This window comes from Chlorocebus sabaeus, chromosome 10, assembly GCF_047675955.1.
Source record: "Chlorocebus sabaeus isolate Y175 chromosome 10, mChlSab1.0.hap1, whole genome shotgun sequence".
NCBI lineage: Eukaryota > Metazoa > Chordata > Mammalia > Primates > Cercopithecidae > Chlorocebus > Chlorocebus sabaeus.
Window position 1 is genome coordinate 36,924,170 of NC_132913.1, and position 24,992 is coordinate 36,949,161.

Genomic DNA, 24,992 nt, shown 5'->3' on the forward strand with positions numbered 1-24,992 from the left:
ATGTTAGACCTAAAAACATAAAAGCCCTAGAAGAAAATCTATGCGATACCATTCAGGACATAGGCATGGGCAAGGACTTCATGTCTAAAACACCAAAAGCAATGGCAACAAAAGCCAAAATTAACAAATGGGATCTAATTAAACTAAAGAGCTTCTGCACAGCAAAGGAAACTACCAGCAGAGTGAACAGGCAGCCTACAGAATGGGAGAAAATTTTTGCAATCTATCCATCTGACAAAAGGCTAATATCCAGAACCTACAAAGAACTCAAACAAATTTACAAGAAAAAAACAAACAGCCCCATCAAAAAGTGGATGAAGGATATGAACAGACACTTCTCAAAAGAAGACATTTATGCAGCCAACAGACACATGAAAAAATGCTTATCATCACTGGCCATCAGGAAAATGCAACTCCAAACCACAATGAGATACCATCTCATACCAGTTAGAATGGTGATCATTAAAAAGTCAGGAAACAACAGGTGCTGGAGAGGATGTGGAGAAATAGGAACACTTTTACACTGTTGGTGGGACTATAAACTAGTTCAACCATTGTGAAAGACAGTGCGGGGATTCCTCAAGGATCTAGAACTAGAAATACCATTTGACCCAGCCATCCCATTACTGGGTATATACCCAAAGGATTATAAATCATGCTGCTAAAAAGACACATGCACACGTATGTTTATTGTGGCACTATTCACAATAACAAAGACTTGGAACCAACCCAAATGTCCATCAATGACAGACTGGATTAAGAAAATGTGGCACATACACACCATGGAATACTATGCAGCCATAGAAAAGGATAAGTCCATGTCCTTTGTGGGTACATGGATGCAGCTGGAAACCATCATTCTCAGCAAACTATCGCAAGAACAGAAAACCAAACACCGCATGTTCTCACTCATAGGTGGAAATTGAACAATGAGAACAACTGGACACAGGAAGGGGAACATTATACACCGGGGCCTGTTGCTGGGTAGGGGGAGGGGGGAGGGATAGCATTAGGAGATATACCTAATGTAAATGACGAGTTAATGGGTGCAGCACACCAACATGGCACATGTATACATATGCAACAAACCTGCACGCTGTGCACATGTACCCTAGTACTTAAAGTATAATAAAAAAAAGTATATAATTTAAAAAGTAAAAAAAAAAAAAGAGAAAGAAAGAAAGTAGTTTGTGTATGTGAGAGATCAAGATTTGAAATTTTTTGGTTTTTTTTTTTTTTTTTTTTGACAAGAGTGCCTCTGATATCCAGGCTGGAGTGCACTGGAGTGATCTCTGCTCACTGCAACCGCCGCCTCCCAGGTTCAAGTGATTCTTCTGCCTCAACTTCCCGAGTAGCTGGGATTACAGGCATGCGCCACCACGCTGGGGCTAATTTTTATATCTTTAGTAGAGACCGGTTTCACCATGTTGACCAAGCTTGTCTTAAACTCCTGACCTCAAGTGATCTGCCAACCTTGGCCTTCCAAAGTGCTGGGATTACATGTGTGAGCCACCGTGCCCAGCCAGAATTTGAGAGTCTTTAACAAAGAGTTAAAGCCATTGGAATCCCTTCAACTGGAGTACAATGATGGGTTTTGCAGAGAGTGAAGAAGATTTGTAAAATTCCTGAAAATGCATGTAAATTCCTGTATATTTATAAGTAGGTTCTCTTCCCCCTCAGAGGGAGCCGAGCTTCTTTAGGTCTTTGAAGGAGTCTGTGCCTCTGAAAAGATCAAGGGCTGCTAGTGGAGAGTGTAAAAGAAAAAGGGCAAAAGTCAGAGCTCTAGGAACTATCAATTAAAGGAGTAACCGAAGAAGAAAACTAGCAACAGAGACTGAAAAACTTTAGTCAGTGGGTAGACAAAAATCAGGAGAAATACATATTTTAAACATCATGAAGATAATTGCTCAACATTATTAGATGCTACACAATGGTCTTATTAAGGACCAAAAAGAGATCATCATATTTGATAGGGCAATGGTGACTTTGCTGGAGGAATTTCAGTGGAACATTAAGAGATGAAATTGTGATTACTGTGATTTTCAAAGGATGAAACATAAACCTCTTGAGGACAGAGATTTTTTTATCTGTTCACTGTTCTTAAGACTTCACTATATTCCTGCCACAGAGAGGTAATCAATAAATATTGTTGAAAGTTGAACAGATGAAGAAGTGGTGGCAGCGACCATTAATAACAGCTTTTCTTTGTTGTTCTATTTTCAGGCTCCATACCTACCTAACATCTATCTTCTCAAGAGCTCTGCCAGGGAAGGAGTAGTTTCTGTGTTCCATAAACAGACTGAGACTCAAAGAAGCTAAGTAAACTACCTGAAGCCATATGGCAACACAGTGACGGATGTGAGATTCAAACTTGGATTAATCTGGCTCCAAAATTTCTGTTTGTTTTTTTTTTTTCCCCACTACAACAAGACTAAGGAGAAGAGGCAGAGGTGAATGGCTGTCTCTCAGTGGTTATTCTGTTTTCCCTTATCTACATGTTTTCCTCCTTTCACTCTCTTGGTTTTTTCTTATCCTTCAGAGGTAAAGACGAGCCTTCAGAGAGCTATAAAGGTTGATCAAAGTACCAGATTATGAGATTATTTGGAGGCTAATATGTAATCCTTGGGGTTTCCTTTCTCATCTCACTCTTACAGCTGCCTGTATTATTGCTTTCTGATTAACATATGGTCTCCTTTTTACTCTAGAAAACACTGGATCTGAATAACAAAGGATGCATACTTAAGCAAACTAAGGCATATATAGTTATCACTAAATGCTCAACCTGGAAAGAATATTGGATTGCAGTCTGCTCTTTCTGTAAAGACAATAGTATTATAAAACCACAAGAGACTAGAGGGAATATTTTCTACTCAACTAAGCATATCTAAAAGCACATTTGAAGTTTGGAGACAATATTCTATGTTATTTTAAGAAAAGATTCTATAGCATTATTACCTGGTGGTAAGAAAATAACACGGCACTGGGAGTTATACCTGATGTAAATGACGAGTTGATGGGTTCAGCACACCAACATGGCACAAGTATACATATGTAACAAACCTGCATGTTATGCACATGTACCCTACAACTTAAAGTATAATAATAATAAATAAATAAATAAATAAATAAATAAAAAAGAATAAAAAATAAGTAAAATTATGTGAACATACTAGACCCGGTTATACAACTCAACTGTTGAGAATACATTTTTTTAAAGTTGCCTGCATGGTTGCTCCAAGAGTTCTTCAGTATTTAGTATATGAAGACAGGCATATGCTCTGGCCATTTCCAGAAAAGCCAAGGCTGTCCTGTATGTTCTAGCCATCCGTTGTTAGGTGAAAATGCATGAATGGTATAGAGAAATGTTATGGAGAGTGAATGTTACATGCTTCTGAGATACAATAGAAAAGAAGCCCTTGATTTAATATTTTGGTTCTTAGTTTGACTGTGACTCACAGGGAGTGATCCTGACCTGGGCCTTTCTGTCTCCTTTGTATCAGGAAATGATTTAGTTCAGAGAAAAGCAGGCATAGGTTTTAGTGGGACTCCCACCAGGATAATGGCCTTCTTTGTTCCTAGCTACTTCTTGAGGTGACTGTGGCTATCCTTTAGGCCCCAAGCATGTGGACAGAGTCGAGAACAGGGTTAAGGAGAAGACTTAAGCAAAATCTCTTTAGCCACTGAGCAAGAAGCACTTGTAAGTTGCATTTTGTAAACTCAGAGGATTTTACAAATATGTAGTCTGTGGTGATTTAGCTACATAAGAACTGGAAATGCCTAGGTTTAAAATCAGGGTATCAAGCAACCCAGAGCTTGTTAGATATGCAAGATCTCTGGCTCTATCCCTAAACTACTGTGCCGGAATATGCATTTTAACAAGATTGCTAGTTACTCATGCTCAATAATGTTTGAAAAGTCCTGCTCCAGACTATTGAATAAGATTGGCCAGGAGGTGGGAAAAGGGATGGTAGCAGTGGTGCTTGCAATGTACATAGCTCCAGATATACAGAATCAGGATCTGTAAGAGTAGGGGCTTAGGAATCTATGTTTTAACAAGCTCCTCAGGGAATTTTTATGGACACTGGAATTTGAAGATCACAGGTAAGAAATAAACACAGCTCAGGGGAGAAGTGCGATATACACTGTGAACACCAGCTGTCACTACTCTACAATTTAAAAATGACCTTGATAGTTAACAGTGAAACGCATTATTACAAGAACATTTTCTAAATTTGAAATGTAAAGATCTAGGGAACATGAGCTCTAAGTTAAACAGATTTGAATTATCCTGTGATTTTATTAAAGATCTCTAGACATATAAATAGTTTACAGAGAGTAGTGGTTGGAGATTTAGAGATTTTGGGTACGTGTGACTAAGTCCATGTCAGAATAATGTCTTACTGTACTTGGGGAAATAAAGTGAATGCTTTTGTGGTTTAAAACCAAACCGGACTCTACAGTCTGAAAGTATGTAAGGCAGGTCAATGACTTTCTGAGAATATCTTTTCATTTTCTTGGCATTATGTCATGATGTTACTGGGTTTTTCAGATACTTAATTTTCATATGCAGCTCAGGGATTAAAAGTCTTGTACAGTATTCACAGGAACTTTTTCTGTATTTGTAGATACTGCACCACACTGGCAGACTTGGATTTGAATTCTGACTTTTCCTTATAGCTTCATGCAGATTACAATGACAATTCCTTAACATCTCTGAGCCTTTAAGTATGCATAAAAATACCCACATAAGGGTTGTCATGAGGAGAAATATGAAATGCTCTACCAATTGAAGCATTAAATAAATGCAAAGTAGTAGTTGAATGCTTATGGTGTTGGGACTTCACTTTTATATTTGATCTTTGGAACCCCACTATAGCACCCATTTCCATAAAAATGACTCAGGTTTCACTAGGAGTCTAGTTACTTTTCCTAGTTAGGTCTTTTTTTTTCTCCACCCCAAATAGCATTGCCTGATAAAATACTGGACAGCTAGGTAAGTTTGATGTAAAGTTTGATTTCATGTAAACAATGAATTTCTTTTTTTTTTTTAAATTCTTCAGCTAAGACAGCAGAAGAGGTGATTTATTGTATGGTTGTTATACTCGGCCACAAGTAAACACAGAAGTAGGCCAGAATGTCACAGGTCCAGGGCAAAAGACCAACAAGGGCAGTTTTGGTTATGAGCAACGTGGGTCTTAGAGGTGATTGGCGATCAGAGGGCAATGAAGTTCTAGATCATGAGATAAGCTCTGGACAGTAGGATGCAGTCCTACAACTTGTACCAGCATCCCCAGCGTCTAGCATTCCATGTTTCTGCTCCTGTGGCCTCCACGGTGCAAGAAGCTAGTGGTTTACTTGGACATCCGACTCAGCTTTCTTTTGCGCTTCAACCTGCACATTTGCTTCTTCCTCCACTTGGCTTTCATGGCACAGAGGTTTCTAAGAAAATGGTGCTAAGGCCGAGAGGACAATGAATAACTTTTTAGTATGACTATGTCCCATGTATTGCACAGCAAACTGGAAAATGTAACTCCAAGACCAAATGCTATCTACATTCATGCATCTTCTACTCACCAATGTCATCTAATTACTTACATATTCTATTTTGCCTGTATTGAAAAAGTCTGACTCAAAGACAGTAATATAGATCTAAAAATGCTCTTGAGAGAAATTATTGCTATCTGCAAGCGCACATCTTCAAAAATTTTTACACTTCCTGTCTAGAAATGGCTCCGGCTTATCTCTAAAGATTGCTTAGAATAAAATAGAGTCTCTTAAGTAGTTACTCCTTGGGATTATTTTTGATTTTTGTTACATTCTGTTATTCTGTTGACTTTTGGTTATTTATTAACATCTCTTTCTCTGTCTCACTGTGTGGTTGTGGGAGTAGAAGGAAGGAAGAGGTGAATCTCCAAAATGCAATAATGCGAAAGCCACTTACATGTTGCTATTATGAACAATTCTGAGGCATTTTTGGTACAGCTTTCTCTTTCCAATTATCTTTGGTATAGCAAATTATGGTATTAAAATATATAGACTTTATATAAAGAAAGGCCACATCCTGATACTGAAGGAGAGGAGGAAGAAGGAAAGATGGGAGTTTGCTGTGTGCTCAGTAGAAAGAAGGGTCGTCCTGGGGAACACTTTGCAGTTTCAAAGTACTTGAGGAGGGTAGGTCACAAAATGGGAGTTTAACTGCACTAAAATAAATTCTTAATGACACTTTCACGTGGATGCCCTGAAGTAGAGTGAGGAATCACACCAGGAAACCTGATGTGGGAGAGAGCCACGTCCCACAGTTGGATCGAAGAAAAATGTCACCTTTGGGCTCACCTAACTCCGGACACTAGGTGTCAGTATACAGCAATGTAACGATTTTAGGATGCGGGATGGATGTGCTGATTTAGTGGAGGAAGAGTTGTGAGATGATGTTTCGTTTCCTGCTGTTAACATAGGTCCTCGATTTATGGTAGAAGGTTCTTTCAGCTGTGATCTTATGAATCATCAATTGAGACAGGAACTGTGTTAGAGTCACCTCTGGGGGTTTCCTTCTTATTTTCTTTTTCTATTCTCACCGACTAGGACTGATTACTTCTTCACACCTCTGTAAAGTACTTAATTAGTCTCATCAGGCAGCTGAACTTGATACCTTTGTCCAATTTTAGATACAGAGATGATGAAGGTGTTTCATTGGCAGTTGGAGCCATTAGAGGGACCCTGCAGGGCAGAGAGACATTGCATTGAGGCGATCTGAGCTGAGCACAGGGGTAAGGATATATTCCTGGACTGTGCGCTGCTGTCACTGAGAACATTTGCAAATCTGCTGACACATTCCAGTGGGAATATCCCCTGGACGCATGGAAGGCCCAGTGCCCTGTCATTTGAGCAGTGCAGGCACGTCACCAGTCCATGGGAATGTCAGTGTTTATGCTGCTCTTTGATAGAAAGTTCGCATTTTCTATATGGTTTGATGACGTTTAGTGGGATCAGTGATGCCTGTTTGTTAATTGCTTACAGGAGATTTGGGCTTAAAAATAAGATCTTGGTAACATTCTCTGTTTTAAATTTTATTGATATTTCTGAATTCCAAGGAAATTACATACATATCAGATGATCTTTGAGACCTCATTTTTTTCTATTATTTTTAGTATTCTCTGCACTCTCTCTTATATTTCTACCCTTTCTCCTGCATAAGTAAAACAGAATGATTTGGTTAGAATTTGAGGATGAAAATTATCAAGCCTATATTCTCAACAACAATCTGGGATTTGAGTTAATTTTAATGTCCAATTTGCATCCCACTTGCCCCCTTTACATGTGTGACTTTATTTTCAGCTTTTAATATTATTCACTCTTAGTCATACGAACTATGCTTATCCCTACCTAAGTCTCTCATCTTGTTATCACCAGCTGGTAAATTCTTCCTGCTTCCTTTACTTATATAAATGTAGCTGCTTTTTCAATATTCAGCTCCAAGCCATGTCCTCCGTGAAGCTATCTGGGTAATTCGTGGTAATCTGCTTTCCTGAATCATAGAGCATTGCTCAGTTTAGCTCATGATTATAACCTAGTCTCTGTCACGTTTTAATTAGTTTTATTCACATGTACATATACACACACATGCCCCCACATACGACCAACTAGATTACAAGCTTTTCAAAAGTGGGGGCTGTGCCCCAGTGACATCTAGTAATATGGTGGGTATTATATATACATTTTCAATAGATAGCCATTTTTTGTTTATCTCTTTGATTACGGAGGCTAAAACATAATAGGTATTTAATAAATGTTGAGAGATCTGAGGAATTGATTTAAACTACTCTGCTGAAGTACTAGATCTTTGATAATATTAGATTGTGACATTTGGTGTGACAAACCTGGTAGTTATTAGCATATACCTTTGCAAGAGCTAGCTCAAGTCGTATGCCTTCCGTGACAACTTCTCTAGGCTAATACAGTCCTCATTGCTCCTCCTGGTCCTGATTTTCTCCTTCTCCTGTTTCTGAACTACTAAAGCATCTTATCATATCTACATTGGGCAAGTGCCTTAGGACTATATCTGTAGAATGGATTTAATAATAGTGCCCATCTAATTGGAACTATGATAATTAAATGAATTGATATATATAAATTACTTAGAACATTTTCTGGCATATGATAAGTAATCAATTTAGTCATGGTTCTCCAGAGAGGCAGAACTGATGAGATATATGAATTAGCTCAGTTGATTATGTAGGCTGTGAAGTCCCATGACAGGCATCTGCAAGCTAGAGAACCAGGGCAACTGGTAGCATGGCTCACTGGGAAGTGTGGAGGCTGCAGAACCAAGGAAGCCAGTAGCATAACTCTCAGTTCAAGGCCAAAAACCTGGGAGCCTGGGGGTTGCTGGTGTGTTTCTCAGAGTCCAAAAGCTAAGAAGGGGAGTTGTAACATTCAAGACCAGCAGGAAGTTATCCTAGCTCTAGAAGACACAGCAAGATTTTGCCCTTTCTCCACCCTTTTATTCCATCTGGGCCCCCAGCCAATTGGAAGGTATCTGCCCACATTGAGTGGGGAAGATACCTTCCCCACTCAGTTCATAGACTCAAATTCTAATCTCTTCTCAGAACATTCTCAGAGACATACCTATGGTGGCCCAATAATTTTAGTCAAATGCCAAATCACCTGGAGTTTCCTTTCAGCAGAGCGAAGGACTTTAATTTATCACAATCTAGCTGGAGAGATTGTGGAGAAAAGGGAAAACTTATATACACTGTTGGGGGGAATGTAAATTAGTTTAGCCACTGTAGAAAGCAGTTTGGCAATTTCTCAAAGAACTTAAAACAGAATTAAGATTTTATCCAGCAATTCCATTATTGAGTATACACTAAAAGGAACATAAATCATTCTACCATAAAGACACATGCACACATATGTTCATCACAGCACTATTCACAATAGCAAAGACGTGGAATCAATCTAAATGTGCATCAGTGGTAGACTAGATAAAGAAAATGTGGTACATACACACCATTGAATACTATGCAGCCATAAAAAAGTACAAGATCCTGACCTTTGCAGCAACATGAATGAAGCTGGAGGCCGTTACCCAAACAGCAAAACAAATACTGCATGTTCTCACTTATAAGTGGGAGCTAAACATTGGGTATGGACACAAATAAGGGAACAACAGACACCAGGGTCTATTTGAGGGTGCAGGATGGGAGGAGGGTGAAGATCCAAAAACTACCTATCAGGCATTATGCCTATTACCTGGATGATGAAATAATCTGTACACCAAACCTTGTGACTTGCAATTTGCCTATGAAAAAAACCTGCACATGTACCCCAAACCTAATTTTTTTAAAAAAGTCACGTATTGATGTAAAAAATATACAAATAATTTTTATTAGAAAAACCTTATCCCAATCTACCTTATACCTCTTCACATATAGTATAAGAACATCACGACAGGGTGCTTCCATCTCTATATCCTGATGGCTGCTGTTCTCATGTATTTTACTTCCACATTTGCTGTGAATCCCATACTACACTGCTCTCATTTTTGCTTTAAACAGTCGATTATGTTTTGATGATATTTTTTAAAATGAGAAAATTGTTTTTTCACATTCCCTTACATACTTACCATTTCTGGCTTTTGTAATCCTTCGTGTAGATTTAATTTTCCACCTGGTGTTATTTCAGCTCTGCCTAAAGAACTTCCTTTAGCACTGCTGGCATGCAATTCTTTTGGTGATGAATTCTCTTTATTTTGTTCTTCCAGAAATGTCCATTCATTCTTCACATTGGAAATATATTTTTCTTGATAAAGAAATGTAGGTAGACAATATTTCCCCCTCTCAATACATCTGGCTTGCATAGTTTATGGTGGAAGTCTACTGTCATTCTTCTCTTTATTGCTTTGTTTGCAGTGTGTCACAATGTATCTTATTTTTATGACTTAAGATTTTCTTTTTATCATTAGTTTTTGGCAATTTAATTATATAGTGCTTTGGAATGCAATACCATTTTCAGGCTTCTACTTGATACCTTATATATTTGTTTTTTGGTTTTTAAAATGTTGTTGTGGTTGTTATTGTTTCATCTTGGCTGGTGGGAATATGAACAATTCCTAGCCTGCTGTGAGCTCCAGGAATATTTCTGACTACACCTTTCTTGAGGTTCTTTCCCAAGCTTGAGTCGTTTCCTCTTATGCATGCACAGATCAGTACTTAGGCAAAGTGTCCTCCAGACCCCACTGCAGATCTCCAGAGTTCCTTTTCCGTGCAGCCCCTTCCTCTGTGCTACTATGCCCCACAAACTCCACCTTTCGTAATATCCCTGAATTCTAATCTCTCTTTCTTTAGCTTAAAAACACTGCCTGACTCTGCTGTTGCCTGGAAACTGCCTACAGGAAGTAAGATGGTACAGGTTAGCATTTCATCATCTGGTTTCTTTCTCTCAGGGATCACAGTCTTATAATGCCTCTTTTCAAATACCTGTAAACCACTGTTTCCTATGTGCTGTCTGATTTTTTCTAGTCGCTTACAGCATGTGATGAGGTGATAGTGCTAAATCTATTCCATTTAACTCTATTTTAACATGCAACAAAAGTGTCCATGGAGATGGAGCCAGTTTCTTACTTCCTGAATTCTTATTCCTAAAGACTAATAGAATACTCCAGAGTTTATGATAAAAGAGAATAGCCATTAAATTAATGATAAGATCAGTGCATATATGAATACTTCAGTAATTCCCAGGTGATAATAAATAAAATGATCACAAAGAGCTGCAGAATTAGAAAGCTATCTGAACTTTGAATCAACTATGTTGAAGCAATATCATGAAATACAGAGTCTTTTCTTCTAAAGACTCTGTAAAGTCATAGAATTTTAGAAAGTATTGTTCTCATTATTTCTGATACAGTAGTTAAAGTTTAAAGAGGTAATTACGTTGCTTTCTGGCAGACAATTGACCAGAAAGGCCAAAGTAGAACTCATAAGCCAACTGCCTTAATGGTTTGGGTAGTGGTATAGGTAAATGAAAAGGCAACTTTAATCTTCTCACTTCAAATTACGAGATTATATATTTAACTTCCTAATAGATAAACATGTTATTGCCTTTCAATTCATTTTTGTTTGAAAACAGCTTCTTCTAGAATTCTGTTTTGGTGTATTGCTTTAGCGTGGGCACAAATTCCCAAAGATTCCATGAAGAATTTAGTATATAATCTCCCTTAGAAAAAATACAGCATTCTTATGAGCAGAATAATAATATTCAGAAATGATATAAATGTACACACAGGAATATGTGTGTAGCTTCAGTCTCTATAAGGAATTATAATTTTAACATTTTCTTTTTATTGATCTTTTAAGGTGTTTTGAGTTTTCAAATAAAATTACTCTTTATTATTGTGCACTTAGAGATACTTTTCCAGGCAATAATATGTAATTTCATTGCCTTTTCAGGCTGTGCTATGGTTTCCCATTGTACCATGGAATAATATATTGGGAAGATTTTTCTGTTTTGTGGCAGTTTTAACTATCTTTTAAAAATGGTTAAAATCTCCAGTTGCAATATCTTAGCATTAAATTATTTAAAAACTGTTATGAACAAATATATCTCAAGATTAATAGAAAATATTTCTTGTATTGGCCAATTTCAAATTTAACCACAATTCTTAATACATTTCTCTTTGACATGAATTTATAAATACCAATTATAATGAGTATGGTTCTCTAAATCAAAGAACCTGTTAAAACCAAATGATCCAATTACAGTTTTATATTAAAAATGAATGAATAAGGAAAGCTTTTTAGCCCTTAAGATGCTATCATTCCTTTTATAGAATGTCAAGATTTACAGAGTACCAGGAAAGCAATCAATCTTCCTTTGATTAGGCTTGTATCTTCTCTTTCTCTGAAATTTCTGCAGACTTTCCTTTTGCTAGGGGGAAAAGTGGAAAGCTATGGGACAGTGAAAGATGACAGTTAAGAATTTCGAAAGGATTCAAGGGTGTAGAAACAGAAATGACTCAGATGGTCATTGCACTTCAAATTCCATCAGAAAGGCTGAGGCGGTGTAGTCCTATCCTGAACTGGTCCTAATATTCTACCTTCATATATGATTTTAATTTTTATTTCATATAGAATTCTAGGTTGCAAATAATTTTCCATAAAAATTTTGAAAGCATATTTCTATTGTTCTCTGATTTCAGATTGGAATTAGAGAAATCTCTGCCATTCTGATTCTTGAAACTTTGTTTGAAACTCCTTCCCTTTAAACTTGTTTCTGGACTCTTACATTTTATTATTTTAATTATTACTAATAATTTTTTTAGATATGGGCTCTCCCTTTGTTGCCCCAAACTGGTCTCAAACTGCTGGGCTCAAGCAATGTTCCCATCTTGGCCTCCCAAAGTGCTGGGATTACAGGTGTGAGTCACCATGCCTGGCTTCTCTGGACTCTTACTGGATTATCTAGTTCCTACTCACCCTCCCCCCGACAAAGTGTTTTACAGTTTCATAGTGATGGCATTTGGTGTAGGCCTAATTTCCTTCATTATGCTTAGTACTGACTGGATCCTTTCAATCTGGAAACTTTTGTCCTTCAACTCTATAAAATTTTCACGGATTTTTTCCTTGATGATTTTCTTCTCTCCATTTGTATTTTTCTCTGAACTCCTATTATTGAAATAGGAGTTGTATTGTTCTATTTTTTTCTTTCCTGTTTTCCATATTTTGACTTTTTGTCTTATTTTTGGAATATGTACTCAATTTTTTCTTGCAGCCCTTCTATTAAGATTTTGCTTTGTTCTGTTTAGGTATGAAACGAATGTCTATTTAGGCTAAGAAATTCCCACAAATTACAAATTTTAAAAAGGTGACAAATATTATAAGCATTATTTTTTGCTATGCTTTTCAATAATATTTGTTGGTAATTTGAATTAACAAAGTAGATTAATAAAGATCATAAAGGCAAATTAAGTATATTTTTCTGCTACTGGCGTTACTTGTCAAATTCAGCAGTCAATTTATTATCTCCTCTTACTCAACTGTTCTACAGCATTTGACAGCGGTGACCACTGCATACCTCTTTTGACACACTTTCTTCTTCAGCCTCAATTACACCACAGTCTTCTGGTTGTTTCTTCTACCCTACTGGTTGGTCATGCTCAGTATCTTTTGCTGGCTTCTCTTCCTCTGCTGAATTTCTAGATAATGAAGAATTTAATAATATGCTGAGAATTTAATCCTAGACCTCCTTCTCTTTTCTTATTAACCCTGTACGTGATTTTATTTTTTAAATACAAACTTTATTGAGCTATAATTCACAGACCATGAAATTCACCATTTTAAGTTGTTTAATTCAATGTTTGTTGTACAATCATCATTACTATCTACTTCTATTTATTTATTCAAAAATATATTTTTATTTTTAAATGTTATTTTTACTTGAAAAATTATAATTATATATATTTGTGGGCTATGATGTAATGTTTTTATATATGTATTCAATGTGAAATGACTAAATCAAGTTAACTGACCTAGCCATCACCTTACTTACCTATTGTTTTTTACAGTGAGATAGTTGAAATTTACTGTTATTTTGAAATATGCAATACATTTTTATTGACTATAGTCACCTGCTGTGCAATAGATCTCAACATTTATTTATCCTGCCTTTCTGAAACTTTGTACCCTTTGACCAGCAACTCCACATTCCCTTCCTTCTCTCAATCTCCCAATCTGTAGTAACCATCATTCTACTCTCTACTTCTATGAGTTCCACTTTTTTAGGTTCCACATATCCACACGTCTGTCTGTACCTGACTTATTTCACTTAGCATAATGTCCTCCAGGTTCATCTCTGTTGTCACAAATGATAGCATTTCCTTTTTTTAAAAAAAGTCTGCATAGTTTTTCATCATGTACACATATCATGTTTTCTTTACCTATTCATTCACTAAGAGATACTTAGGTTGATTTCATATCTTGGCTATTGTGAGTAATGCTGGAATGAATGTGGGAGTGCAGAGATCCCTTCAATATGTTGATTTCAATTCCTTTGATTATATACTCAGGAAGTGAGGTTGTTGGAGTATATGGTAGTTCTAGTTTTACTTTTATGAGGAACATCCATACTGTTTTCTTTATAATGTCTCTACTAATTTACATTCTCACCAGCAACGTGTAAGAGTTCCCTTTTTGCACATCCTTGCCAACACTTATCTTTCATCTTTTGAATAAAAGCTATTCTAACAATTCTAACAGGTATGAGGTAATATCTCATTGTGGTCTTAATTTGCATTTCTCTAATGATTAGTGATACTAAGCATTTTTTTCATGTACTTACTGGCCATTTGTATGACTTCTTTTCAAAAATATCTTTTCAGACCCTTTGCTCGTATTAAAATCATGTTATTTGTTTTATTGCTGTATTAGGTCAATCTTGCATTGGTATAAAGAAATACCTGAGACTGGGTAATTTATAAAGGAAAGAAGTTTAATTGGCTTATGGTTCTGCAGGCTGCATAGGAAGTGTGGTGCTGGCACCTGCTCAGCTTGTGGGGAGGCCTCAAGGAGTGTTTACTCATGGTAGAAGGCAAAGTGGAAGCAGGCACATCGCATAGCAAAAGCAGGAGCAAGAGGGGTGGGGTGAGGTGTCACACACTTTTAAACGAACACATCTTCCGAGAACTCACTATTGTGAGGATAGCACCAAGTCTTGGGGATCCACTCCCATGATCCAATCACCACCCACCAGGCCCCCCCTCCTACATGTTGTGGGAGGGGTCCAGTGGGAGGTAATTGAATCATGGGGGCCGGTCTTTCCTATGCTATTCTTGTTATAGTTAATAAGTCTCATGAGATCTGATGGGTTTATCAGGAGTTTCAGTTTTTGCTTTTTCTCATTTTCTCTTGCCACTGCTATGTAAGATGTGCCTTTCACCTCCCGCCATGATTGTGACGTCTCCCTAGCCATGTGCAACTGTTGGTTCAATTAAACCTCTTTTTCTTCCTAGTCTCAGGTATGTCTTTATCAGCAGCATGAAAACGGACTAATACAGGTGGGCACAAATACTCAAACTATATCATCCTGCTCCTGGTCCCCCAAATCTTATGTCCTTCTCTAATTGCAAAATACAATTATACCTTCCCAATAGTTCTCCAGAGTCTTAACTCATTCCAGCATTAACTCAAAAGTTCCAAGTCCAGGTTCAAAATCTCATCTGGACTCATTTGCTTCTATTTATGAGCCTGAGAAATCAAAACAAGTTATTTACTTCCAAGATACAATGGGGGTACAGGCATTGGGTTATCATTCCTGTTCCAAAAGGGAGAAATCAGCCAAAAGAGAGGGGCTACAGGCCTCAAGCAACTCTGAAACCCAGCAGCACAGCCATTAAATTGTAAAGCTCAAAAATAATCTCTTTTGATACCATGTCCCATGTCCCATGTCCAGGGCACACTAACACAAAGGTTGGGATTTACAAAAGTGGAACTCATGGAGATAGAGAGTAGAATGGTGGTTATCAGAATCTGGGAAAAGAAGAGGAGGAGGATGAAGGGAAGTTTGTTAATGGCTGCAAAAATACAGTTGGCTAGAAGGAATGAGTTCTAAAAATCAGTAGAGTAGTAGGGAAATTATAGCTATCAATAATTTATTGTATATTTCAAAAAATAGCTAGAAGAGAAGAATTAAAATGTTCCAAACACAAGAGATAAATATTTGAGGTAATGGATGTTCCAATTACCCTGATTTGATCATTACACATTGTATACATCTATCAAAATACCATCTGTATCCTCAAAATATGTGCAAGTATGATATATCAATTTTTTTTTAAAAGAAACCGTTATCTAAGGTCATAAAGATTTGCTGTTATGTTTTCTTCTGAGGTTTTTATAGTTTTTGCTCTTACATTTCAGTGTCTGATCCATTTTTGGTTAATTTTTGTGTATGGTGTGAAATAGGGATCAAACTTTATTATTTTACATGAGGATATCCAGTTATCTCAGCACCATTTATAGAAAAGACTGCTTTTTCCACATTGAATTAACTTAATATATGAAATTCTGATTATGTAATCACTTTTAAGTTTCAAGAACTCTGTTTTCCTTTCAGAATAGTCCTATTTGGTAATATCCTGTTTTTGTTTTTCTCTTGTTTTCTCTGAGGGTATTTTGATATGACTCTCTCCGCAGAAACCTTTTGTTTCCCTTTTAAAAATCTCCCTCCTCTACTCTCTTTTTGGTCACATCTCCCATGTTACAATATTTCTTCAGCTATCTGGTAATCCTTGGTTCCTGGTTCTTGACTAATATTGGTGTCTTATTTGGGGGGCTTGTGAGCTCAATTGTAGGGTGATTTGAGTGGGGTTGTTTTTGATGAAATGCTGATACCAGTATATGTTAAGTCTTTTTTCTTGGGTTGGTCAAGTTCTGCAGTGAATATTCCTCTAGTCTCTTTCCAGGAGGGTAAAGGTCTGGCTGCCAGTATTCTGGAAGCTTTGTGGAGGAAGAAGTTAGGGGCCTCATTATTCCATCTCTAGTATGATTGCTGTTACTTAAGCCTCCTGTGTCAGGTCTGGTACCACACATTCAACTATTCCCAGTGAATTCCCAGTCCAAGGACTTTATCTGTCAGAGAATAAATTCCCAGTTTCCTTTCTGAGAGGTGATGGGTCAATTTCACAGCAACAGGAATGGGGAGGAGATCTAGGGTTCTAACTATTTATAAGCAACTTGTATAAAAATATTTGTACAAGTGTAAAACTATATACATATAGTTTCACACATATAGTAACCTTGCACATATAGTTCTGCACTTAGTGCAATCTAACCTTGCACATATAGTTTTGCACTTGTACAAATAACACTTCAATATTATTTATAATCCAAATACATTGGACACTATCTAGATTTCTAGCAATAAGATAAATATACACATTCCATACAATAAGATATAGTATAAAAAAGATTAGGTAGAATGTATGTTAATGTGGAAAAAAATTTCATAAAATATTGCTAATATAAAACAATTGGAATAACATGCTCCAATTTATGTAAAAATGTATACAAATGTTCATATAATGCAGTCCATGCATGCATAGAGAAAAGTCTGAAATAATATACACCAATATGTTAATGCTAGTTGACTATATGCCAGAATTAGAGGTGAATATGATTTTGTCCCCTTTATTTTTAGCTGTATTTCATACTATTCTGCAAGACAGATCAGTTACTGACAAATGATGCTTTTGTAAAGTGTAATTCTCAGTTCACAGGTGTGAGCTCCTTTCTTAAGCAGGAACTATCATTTTTGAACTCGTGTATTGTAAGTAAACAGTACAGAGCCTGCACCTAAGTACTCACCAAACCTGTGTGTAAGGAATTCATTCCATTTGCTTTCTTTCATGTTAATAATTTCTCCTGTATTCAGTGAAATCTACTTTACCTTGATGTTCCTGTTTTCTTTTGTCCTCATCAGTGTAAATGCTAAGGGAATGTGTGAATGTAATTTGTCAAAGTGGTCTGATGAAACTTTTGACAAAATTGATATAAGCTTGTTTACAAAAGATATAACAATGTGTTAAACTTATAAGTAAGACTGTTGAAATGACATTTGACTTAAAATTGAAAAGCTATCAACTCTGAGTTACTGTTTAGAGGGCCGTCTGAAGAAATTGCTGCCTCCTAGCCCACAAAAGAAGAAATGATAGGATCATTTTATACTAAGTCCATTGGCAGACATATAGAGTGGGGGCAGGAAGACAGGATTGCTTGCTGATTTTGGAAAGTGTTCCGAACATTTGATTTGAGGGTTCTGTCTCATAGGAATCACTGGAGAAACAGCAGGAGTTGTGTTTGATAAATCACTTAAGAAATAAATTCTATTGTGTATATTTAAGGTATACAACATGATTTTATAAGATACATGGATAGTAAAAAGATATATAGAGCATTCACAAATTTGCATGTCATTCTTGCATGTGGGCATGCTGATCTTCTCTGTGTTGTTCCAATTATAGAATATGTGTTGTCAAAGCAAGCACTCATTTTTTTTTTTTTTTTTTTTTTTTCAGAGGGAGTCTCACTCTGTTGCCAGGCTGGAGTACAGTGCCACGATCTTGGGTCACTGCAACCTCCGCCTCCCAGGTTCAAGGAATTCTCCTACCTCAGCCTTCTTAGTAACTGGGACTACAGGCGCGCACCGCCGCGCCCAGCTAATTTTTTTGTAGTTTTACTAGAGACAGGGTTTCACCGTGTTGGCCTGGATGTTCTCCATCTTTTGACCTTGTGATCCACCTGCCTCTGCCTCCCAAAGTGCTGGGATTACAGGTGTGAGCCACTGTGCCCGGCCTAAATCATTTTTATTTATTTATTTTCCTGCTAGTTAGAAGACTTGATAGGGAGAAGCAAGGAAGAGGAGGAGAGCTCTGGTCACATCCTTCATTGGCTCAGCACTTGAGCTGCTCTTTAATAGGCCTTAGGCTGCCCTTGAAACCCCAGGATGAGAGGTACTTTACTTTGCCAGATTATCCTGTGTATCAGTCAGGTTCCAGCCAGAAAAATAAGTCAGTCTAGGTCTTTCAGTAGATGAAATTTAGTCCAGGAAATAGATTTTGCAGATGATGGAGAGGGAGTTTAGGGACCAGAGATAGGGCTTTTGTATGGGAACCAGAACTGTGGAAGAAAGGATAACCTGGAAGGAGGTGCAGCTTCTGGAGACATCAAAGGAGACAGAGGGAGAAGGGAGAAAATTCGCTTGCCATGCCCTTCCTTGTGGCCTTCATCTTCTAGCTGTGCCTCCCATATGCTGAAGCCAGAGGGCAAAAGAGCCTGGAAGCGTCGTTCCCTGAGATGAAGAGCAGAGCACGGCAAGGCAGGGAAGAGCACAGAATGGCAGGGATAGGCACATTGAGTACATTTTATGAAGTTGAGATTGTATGAATTAACTTACTACGCCTGCACCTCTGACATGTTCTTACATACCCACACGCACCCAAGCATTTTCAGCGTGTGTGTGTACCTGTGTTTGTGTATGCATATCTCTGAGATCTTGGTTGGGCTAACGTCCTACTTATGAGAAAAGTGCAAGTTCTCATTCTAAGATTGTATGCAAAATGACAGTGAGCACTCCTGTTTTCAATTGGCACTTAGCATTTACATAATGCTGAAACATCTGGTCTTTCCCATCAACCCGGGCATGAAGTTAGTCCAGTTGATTGCCTGGCATTATGTACAGACAACAGCTGGCTGGTTAACTGGAGTTTTGATTATGACTGAATTGGCTGGATGTTTGGTGTCACATAGACTGATGTTATGACTGGCTAACGACGGAACAGAGCCAGTTACAGGGAAGATCAATGACAAATTTGTGAAATCAAACTTTTGTATGGAATTTCACCGGAAACGATAATTATTTATTTCCAACACTGAGTTTCAGAAACTCACTGGAATTTCACTGGAAAAGATAATTATTTGTTTCCAAGACAGTTTCAGAAACACTGAGACGTGGTTTAGTTTATCTCTGGTGTCTTTTCATTCCCATTTCATCTCCTTGTACCCAAGTGTCCCCTGCCCATGTACCCAATGTCCTCAGGTGCCCTTGGCCATTCACCCTTAAGGCACCTGGCTCCTGGGCTCATCACCCTGGGAACAACCTCCAGATTCTGAATTTTTTAGCCTTTATGTCTCTTTCCCCTTTGTCCCTTTCATCAAATCACATTTGTCCTGTCATTCAGAGATCTGCTGTCTGTTGCAGGATCAACTGATCTCACAATCTAATTTTCATGAAGATGTTTGTAGATGATACTATGCTAATACTTATCTTTTAATCTTTCCATATGTGGAAGTGGTCTCAACTGAGACTGAAATTCAGGCATACTTGGCACATTTTTATCTTGTGCTTGCCAGAAGCATGTTTGCACAAACACTGAGGAATGTCCTGGGAGAATAAGCAGCCAGGTTGGATAAGCTCTCAGCAGAGGGCCTTGCCTGTCAGGGGGTGCTGAGCCAGCATGTGCCACGGTTTCAGGCACCTAGAGCTGTCTCCCTGCCCTAATGGAACATATCTGAGTTTTGTGGAGAGCAGAGGAATTCTAAAATTTTAAGGGAGGTTAGGGGTGAGAAGAGAGAGAGATAGAGAACTCTGTAAAGTAAGTTCTGAGACCTAAGTGATCATGCTTGAGAATCTCTCCAAAGCAAAATGGAAGTAAGATTTCTTTCTTGTGACAGAGTTCTTGCATAGATTTGATTTCTGGAGAGCCCTAGGAGGAACTGGGGTACTTGCAGGAATGATGGCTAAGCCAAGCTGAGGTCATCACAGGAGCCAGCAGAAATGGGATTATTTAGCAGCCTGTCTCAGACTCAGAAATATTGGAAAAAAGTTTTTGAAGGGATCAGGGCGAGTAGTGGGGTGGGGAAGGCTGAAGGCCTGAAGGCCTGTCAAACACAAATGGTTATACAGACTAGAAACATTTAAATTATTCCATTAAATAAAACTTCATTTTAACCCACACTTTTAAGGTCTAAGGAAATTCAGATGGTACCTGTAGCATATTTGCCTTTTACCAGAACCTTTGAATGTTTTGCATCCAATACGTGATTGATGGTAGCAACTTCAGATCATACCAATGGTAAATTGGTGAAGGAAAAATACTTTTAGGCAATCATTTAAGTATTCTTCAAATAATACTCCATAAATTTGCTTCTTAGCCCCCTGGTTTTATTTGTTAGCTTAAGACATGAGGACTTGAAATGTCACTATATGATTATTGACAGAGACTTGGTTGCTGCTGGGTAGAAGAGTGTGAAATCCAAACACATTTTAAAAATCTGAGTAGATCTTTATTAGCTCATAACTAGCAATATTACAATGGAAATTATTTTAGTTTATGTAAATAAGGTAAAACTTCAGTTTTAATGATAGGTTGCTGATTGGTCTTACTATATTAATTCATTTAACAGACATTTGCTTGGTGCCTATAATGTATTAAACAGTTTGCTGGGCTTAGGGTGAACTTTGGTGAATGCAGCAGATTTAAAATCTAATATAGCTAAATCAGGCTTAACTTTCTTTGTTGTCTAGCTGAGACACCAACTGAAAAGATTAAGGTATCAAAACAATAAATTTTCCCTAAGAAAGATTATGCTCTATATCATCAGAAAGTATGTTCCCTGTCCCAAGATCTGGACATATGAATATATATCAATGTTTAGTGTGTGTGTGTGTGTGTGTGTGTGTGTGTTTAGTATAACTTGTGTTCATATCACAGAACCTCATATGGCTAAAGAAAAATTACAGAAATTTAAATATCAAACATGTAGGTTTCATCTTTAGAAAAAAATTCCAGATTTTATTTAAACCACCAAAATTGCAGTCAGCTGCTGAGAGAAAAATAAAGGCAAAGATCCTGTTTACAAGGCACCTAGAGTTCAGCCATCAGATGGTTTTGGTTAAGATGTAGTTTCTTTTCATGCCGATGTTTCTATAAGACATTTTTGTGAGTCAGTCATCACCCAACTTCCTAGTGTCTTTCTTTCCCTTGTGTAGTTTCTTTCTTTCTTTCTTTCTCTTTCTTTCTTTCTTTCTTTCTTTCTTTCTTTCTTTCTTTCTTTCTTTCTTTCTTTCTTTCTTTACAATACCTTTATAGCACTGCTTTTAATTTTTGACATTTACTGAAAACTTACTCCCTTGCAGCTTTTGTGGGATTTGTAGAATTGCGTTCTATAATAGGCAAAATTCTGATAGGGGTGTGTGTGTGTGTGTGTGTGTGTGTGTGTGTGTGTGTGTGGTGGGGGGAGCGGGGATTCCTGTTGTTTCTTTGTGGCTCTTTCTGTCCAGCTTTAACTTCTGCTGGCAAGATGCTGGTGTTAAATCTTTCCCCCACTAAGTTGTTAAGTATTTAAGCTTTTAATAGACTTGTCCTCTCTACCTTGTCTATGCATTCCTGGAATGAAAGTACATTAGAAGGTTTACAGATTGTAACTACCCCACCATGCCTAGAATAACTAGGTGATAAGCCATCTCATGCCAAGCTAATATTCTGCCCTCTGGGAAGTTTGCTATAGGTATTGGGGTGTACCCCACTACACCAAAGGTGAGGGAGTTAAGCTGTTTGTTTGCCAGAGGGTCACAGCTTTCCCATATATGTGTGCCAGGATCTGCTGATAGGGAGTCTGTCTTGATGAGCTGCACTGCACTCTCAATGCCTCCAGTGCTAAAGCATTCAATGAAAATCTTTTTGATTGACTGTTCCCACTATGGCAGTTTTTGATTTCGCAGTGGGTTTGGATTTAAACCTGTTGTCCTCATTTTCTGATAATGGGAACCCCTACATGCTCATTGCCATAAAAGGAACCCAGTAGACACACCTGTGAATTATATTTTGCATGTTTTCTACCAACTGGTAAAGCCACTTAAAATATTTAGATTCATTTGTTTTAGATGTAGAAAAAAATCTCTCTGTGTGACTACAATTGCAAGTCCACTATGTGTGTATTTGTTTTTAACCATTCTTTCTGAAATGGAAACTGATCATTCTGAGTCATAGCTGAAGAAGTACTTACCCCCTTTTCAGCTGGAAAAAATATGCACCTGAATTATGGGAGAATAAAAAGAAACCTTCAGTTCACCATTCTTCTTGGCTCCTTTCCTTTGGTAGAGAGGTAGGGTTGAAAGGAAGAAAAAAAAAACACACACACACCAAAACCTCATGGACTATTCCCTTAACTTCTTTCCCTGGAGTCATTCACTACTAACTGAATCCATTCATTAAAGAAAATTTTATTTGCCTATTTTAAAAAGCCTATTTTTCTGTATCTCTTATTTTTCTTTAATTCTGAAGAGTATTGAATGGTAAATGTGCATTTTCTTTTTTTTTTTTTTACGTAGTTTGTGAACAATTTAAAGAAAACTGTAAAACGTTATTATGTTTTAGCTTGTGACTTTGTACAGATCTGAGTATTGTGTGTTCTTCATAATGTATTGTGTAAATGATTAGTTACAATCACAACCTACTCTTTTGGCTCTGACAGCAGATATTTTTGTTAGATTTGAATTAGGCAACAAATGGAATGATAACTCTTAAGTTTTTTTTGCTGTAAGTGTTTTTTTTTTTTTTTTTTTTTTTTTTTTTTTTTTTTTTTTTTTTTTTTGAGACAAACGCTTGCTCTTGTCACCCAGGCTGGAGTACAATGGTGGGATCTCGGCTTGCTGCAACCTCCGCCTCCCAGGTTCAAGCAATTCTCCTGCCTCAGCCTCCCGAGTAACTGGAATTACAGGCACCTGCCTCCATGTGCAGCTAATTTTTCTATTTTTAGTAGAGACGGCGTTTCACCATGTTGGCCAGGCTGGTCTCAAACTCATGACCTCCAGGTGATTCACCCGCCTCGGCCTCCCAAAGTTCTGGGATTACAGGCATGAGCCACCATGCTTGGCCGCTCTAAGCGTTTTCTATTATTTGTAATAAGACACTTTATTTATACAACAGTTTATAAAACTTCATTGCCTTCTTTGAGTCTCAGCTCCCTAAAACAGGTGCCATTGTCTCCAAATTGGGAGCCAGAATGTATTCATGACTTGTTTGAGGTCACACATTAGGTTAGTGACAGAGCCAGAACCCAAATTGAAATTCTTTCTACAAAGGCTGGACACCTTGACCAAGTATATTAGTTTAGCTAGAGCTTTGGCATAGCTAGAGCTTGTCTGTTGTTCAAAATGCAATTTTTCTCTCTTCTCTGCTTCTATATGAAGACAGCAGTCTTATCTATCTTATTCCCAATTTCAGCCCCAGCAACTTGCACAGAACTTTGAATGGAATAGTTAATACATGTATGTGAATACATATATGTGAATGAATGAAGTACAGAAGATGCTGAGGGTTTACTTTGAATAACAATGCAGTATGCCTCCCATCCCGTTTCTGCATGCTTCTCTTATGCTAGAAACAATATTTGAAGTTTGAAATAATGGAGTTCGATGCTGCCTTATTATTTAAGGATTTGATATGGTAGTCAGGCAAAAATAATTTCATTTTAATCCCCTATTTCTTGACTTACTCTGCTATCTTAGAAAATTAAATTAATCTCTCTGCTGGGTCTTGAGATCCATCTAGAACTTGGCTATAACCTGAGAACGTTTTGTGTTCTGTTTTTTTCTTCACTGTTGGAGTCTGCTTGAGAAGGCTGGAAATGTATTTTCATTCCATTTTTCGGTATAACACATTGTGAGTCTTCACGGAGTTAGATTCTTCCCCCTGAAAAAGCTGCCCCTGGAAAGATGTTGGGCACTTTTGGATATTGCTCTTTTTTTTTTTTTTGGACCCCCCAGGGAACCATTTAGTAAAAATGAACCATTATACTCAAATCCCTGTTCAGCCACTAGAAGAACCATTGCCCATGACCTCCCATTCACAAAAACCATGCTCCAGCATACGTTTCTGTCTGAAGTGCTTTCTAGTTCCAATCCTATGTCTTCAGAATATTTCAGGCATGAAGGAGATCTTTTCTAGAGGTTTTACTGGAATGATTAGTTTGTGCTTGAAACAGGAGAAGCAGCTAAGGACGAGGCCTACTGGGACTCTAGATGCCATGGAGACAAGCAGGTATTAGTTATGATTTCCATCATTTTTTCACTACATCTCTCAAAGTAGTAGATATTGTGATAAGACCTCTCAAGGAAGGGAGGACAATTATTCTCTTTCTCTCCCCTACCTCACCTTTCCACCCTATAAAAGTGTGGCAGACTCAAACCAAACTTGTTGGCTGGAAGCCTAAAGGGATTCCTCCTCATGTGGCAGGCTGTCGTAGCATTTTTATGATAGCTAGTGTTTCTTTTGGTCTGAAACTCTGGTATGTGAAATATAGGTCAGGGGTTGGAAAGTAATGCCTGCTTTTCATGTGAGAAGGAATAATTGGCATGAAATGTAGTAAAGAATGCCCGCAAGCCTGGCGGTGTTGGGTCATTTTTTTTTTTTTTTTTTTGTTATTGGTTTTGGCTGCTAT

At 37.6% G+C, this 24,992-nt stretch overlaps 1 protein-coding gene and 1 non-coding gene across 3 annotated transcripts in view; one reads left to right on the top strand and one right to left on the bottom strand.

Moving 5' to 3' along the window:
* The window catches only part of LOC140712565 (uncharacterized), a 257,990-nt gene that overhangs the window by 5,690 nt on the left and 227,308 nt on the right, over window positions 1-24,992 (top strand). Inside the window, exon 2 of one of the 2 annotated variants that reach the window (XM_073019676.1) lies at window positions 2,224-3,055. The exons of the other annotated variant lie outside the window; for it this stretch is intronic. Coding sequence (XP_072875777.1) covers window positions 2,224-2,319 — 96 coding nt within the window. The 3' untranslated portion in view covers window positions 2,320-3,055. Of the gene's footprint in view, window positions 1-2,223; window positions 3,056-24,992 lie in introns of those variants that run through there. 2 annotated transcript variants of the gene reach the window in all.
* LOC119625453 (U6 spliceosomal RNA) lies at window positions 17,931-18,037 on the bottom strand. Its single transcript, XR_005241651.1, has one exon. It is a non-coding gene; the product is annotated as a U6 spliceosomal RNA (small nuclear RNA).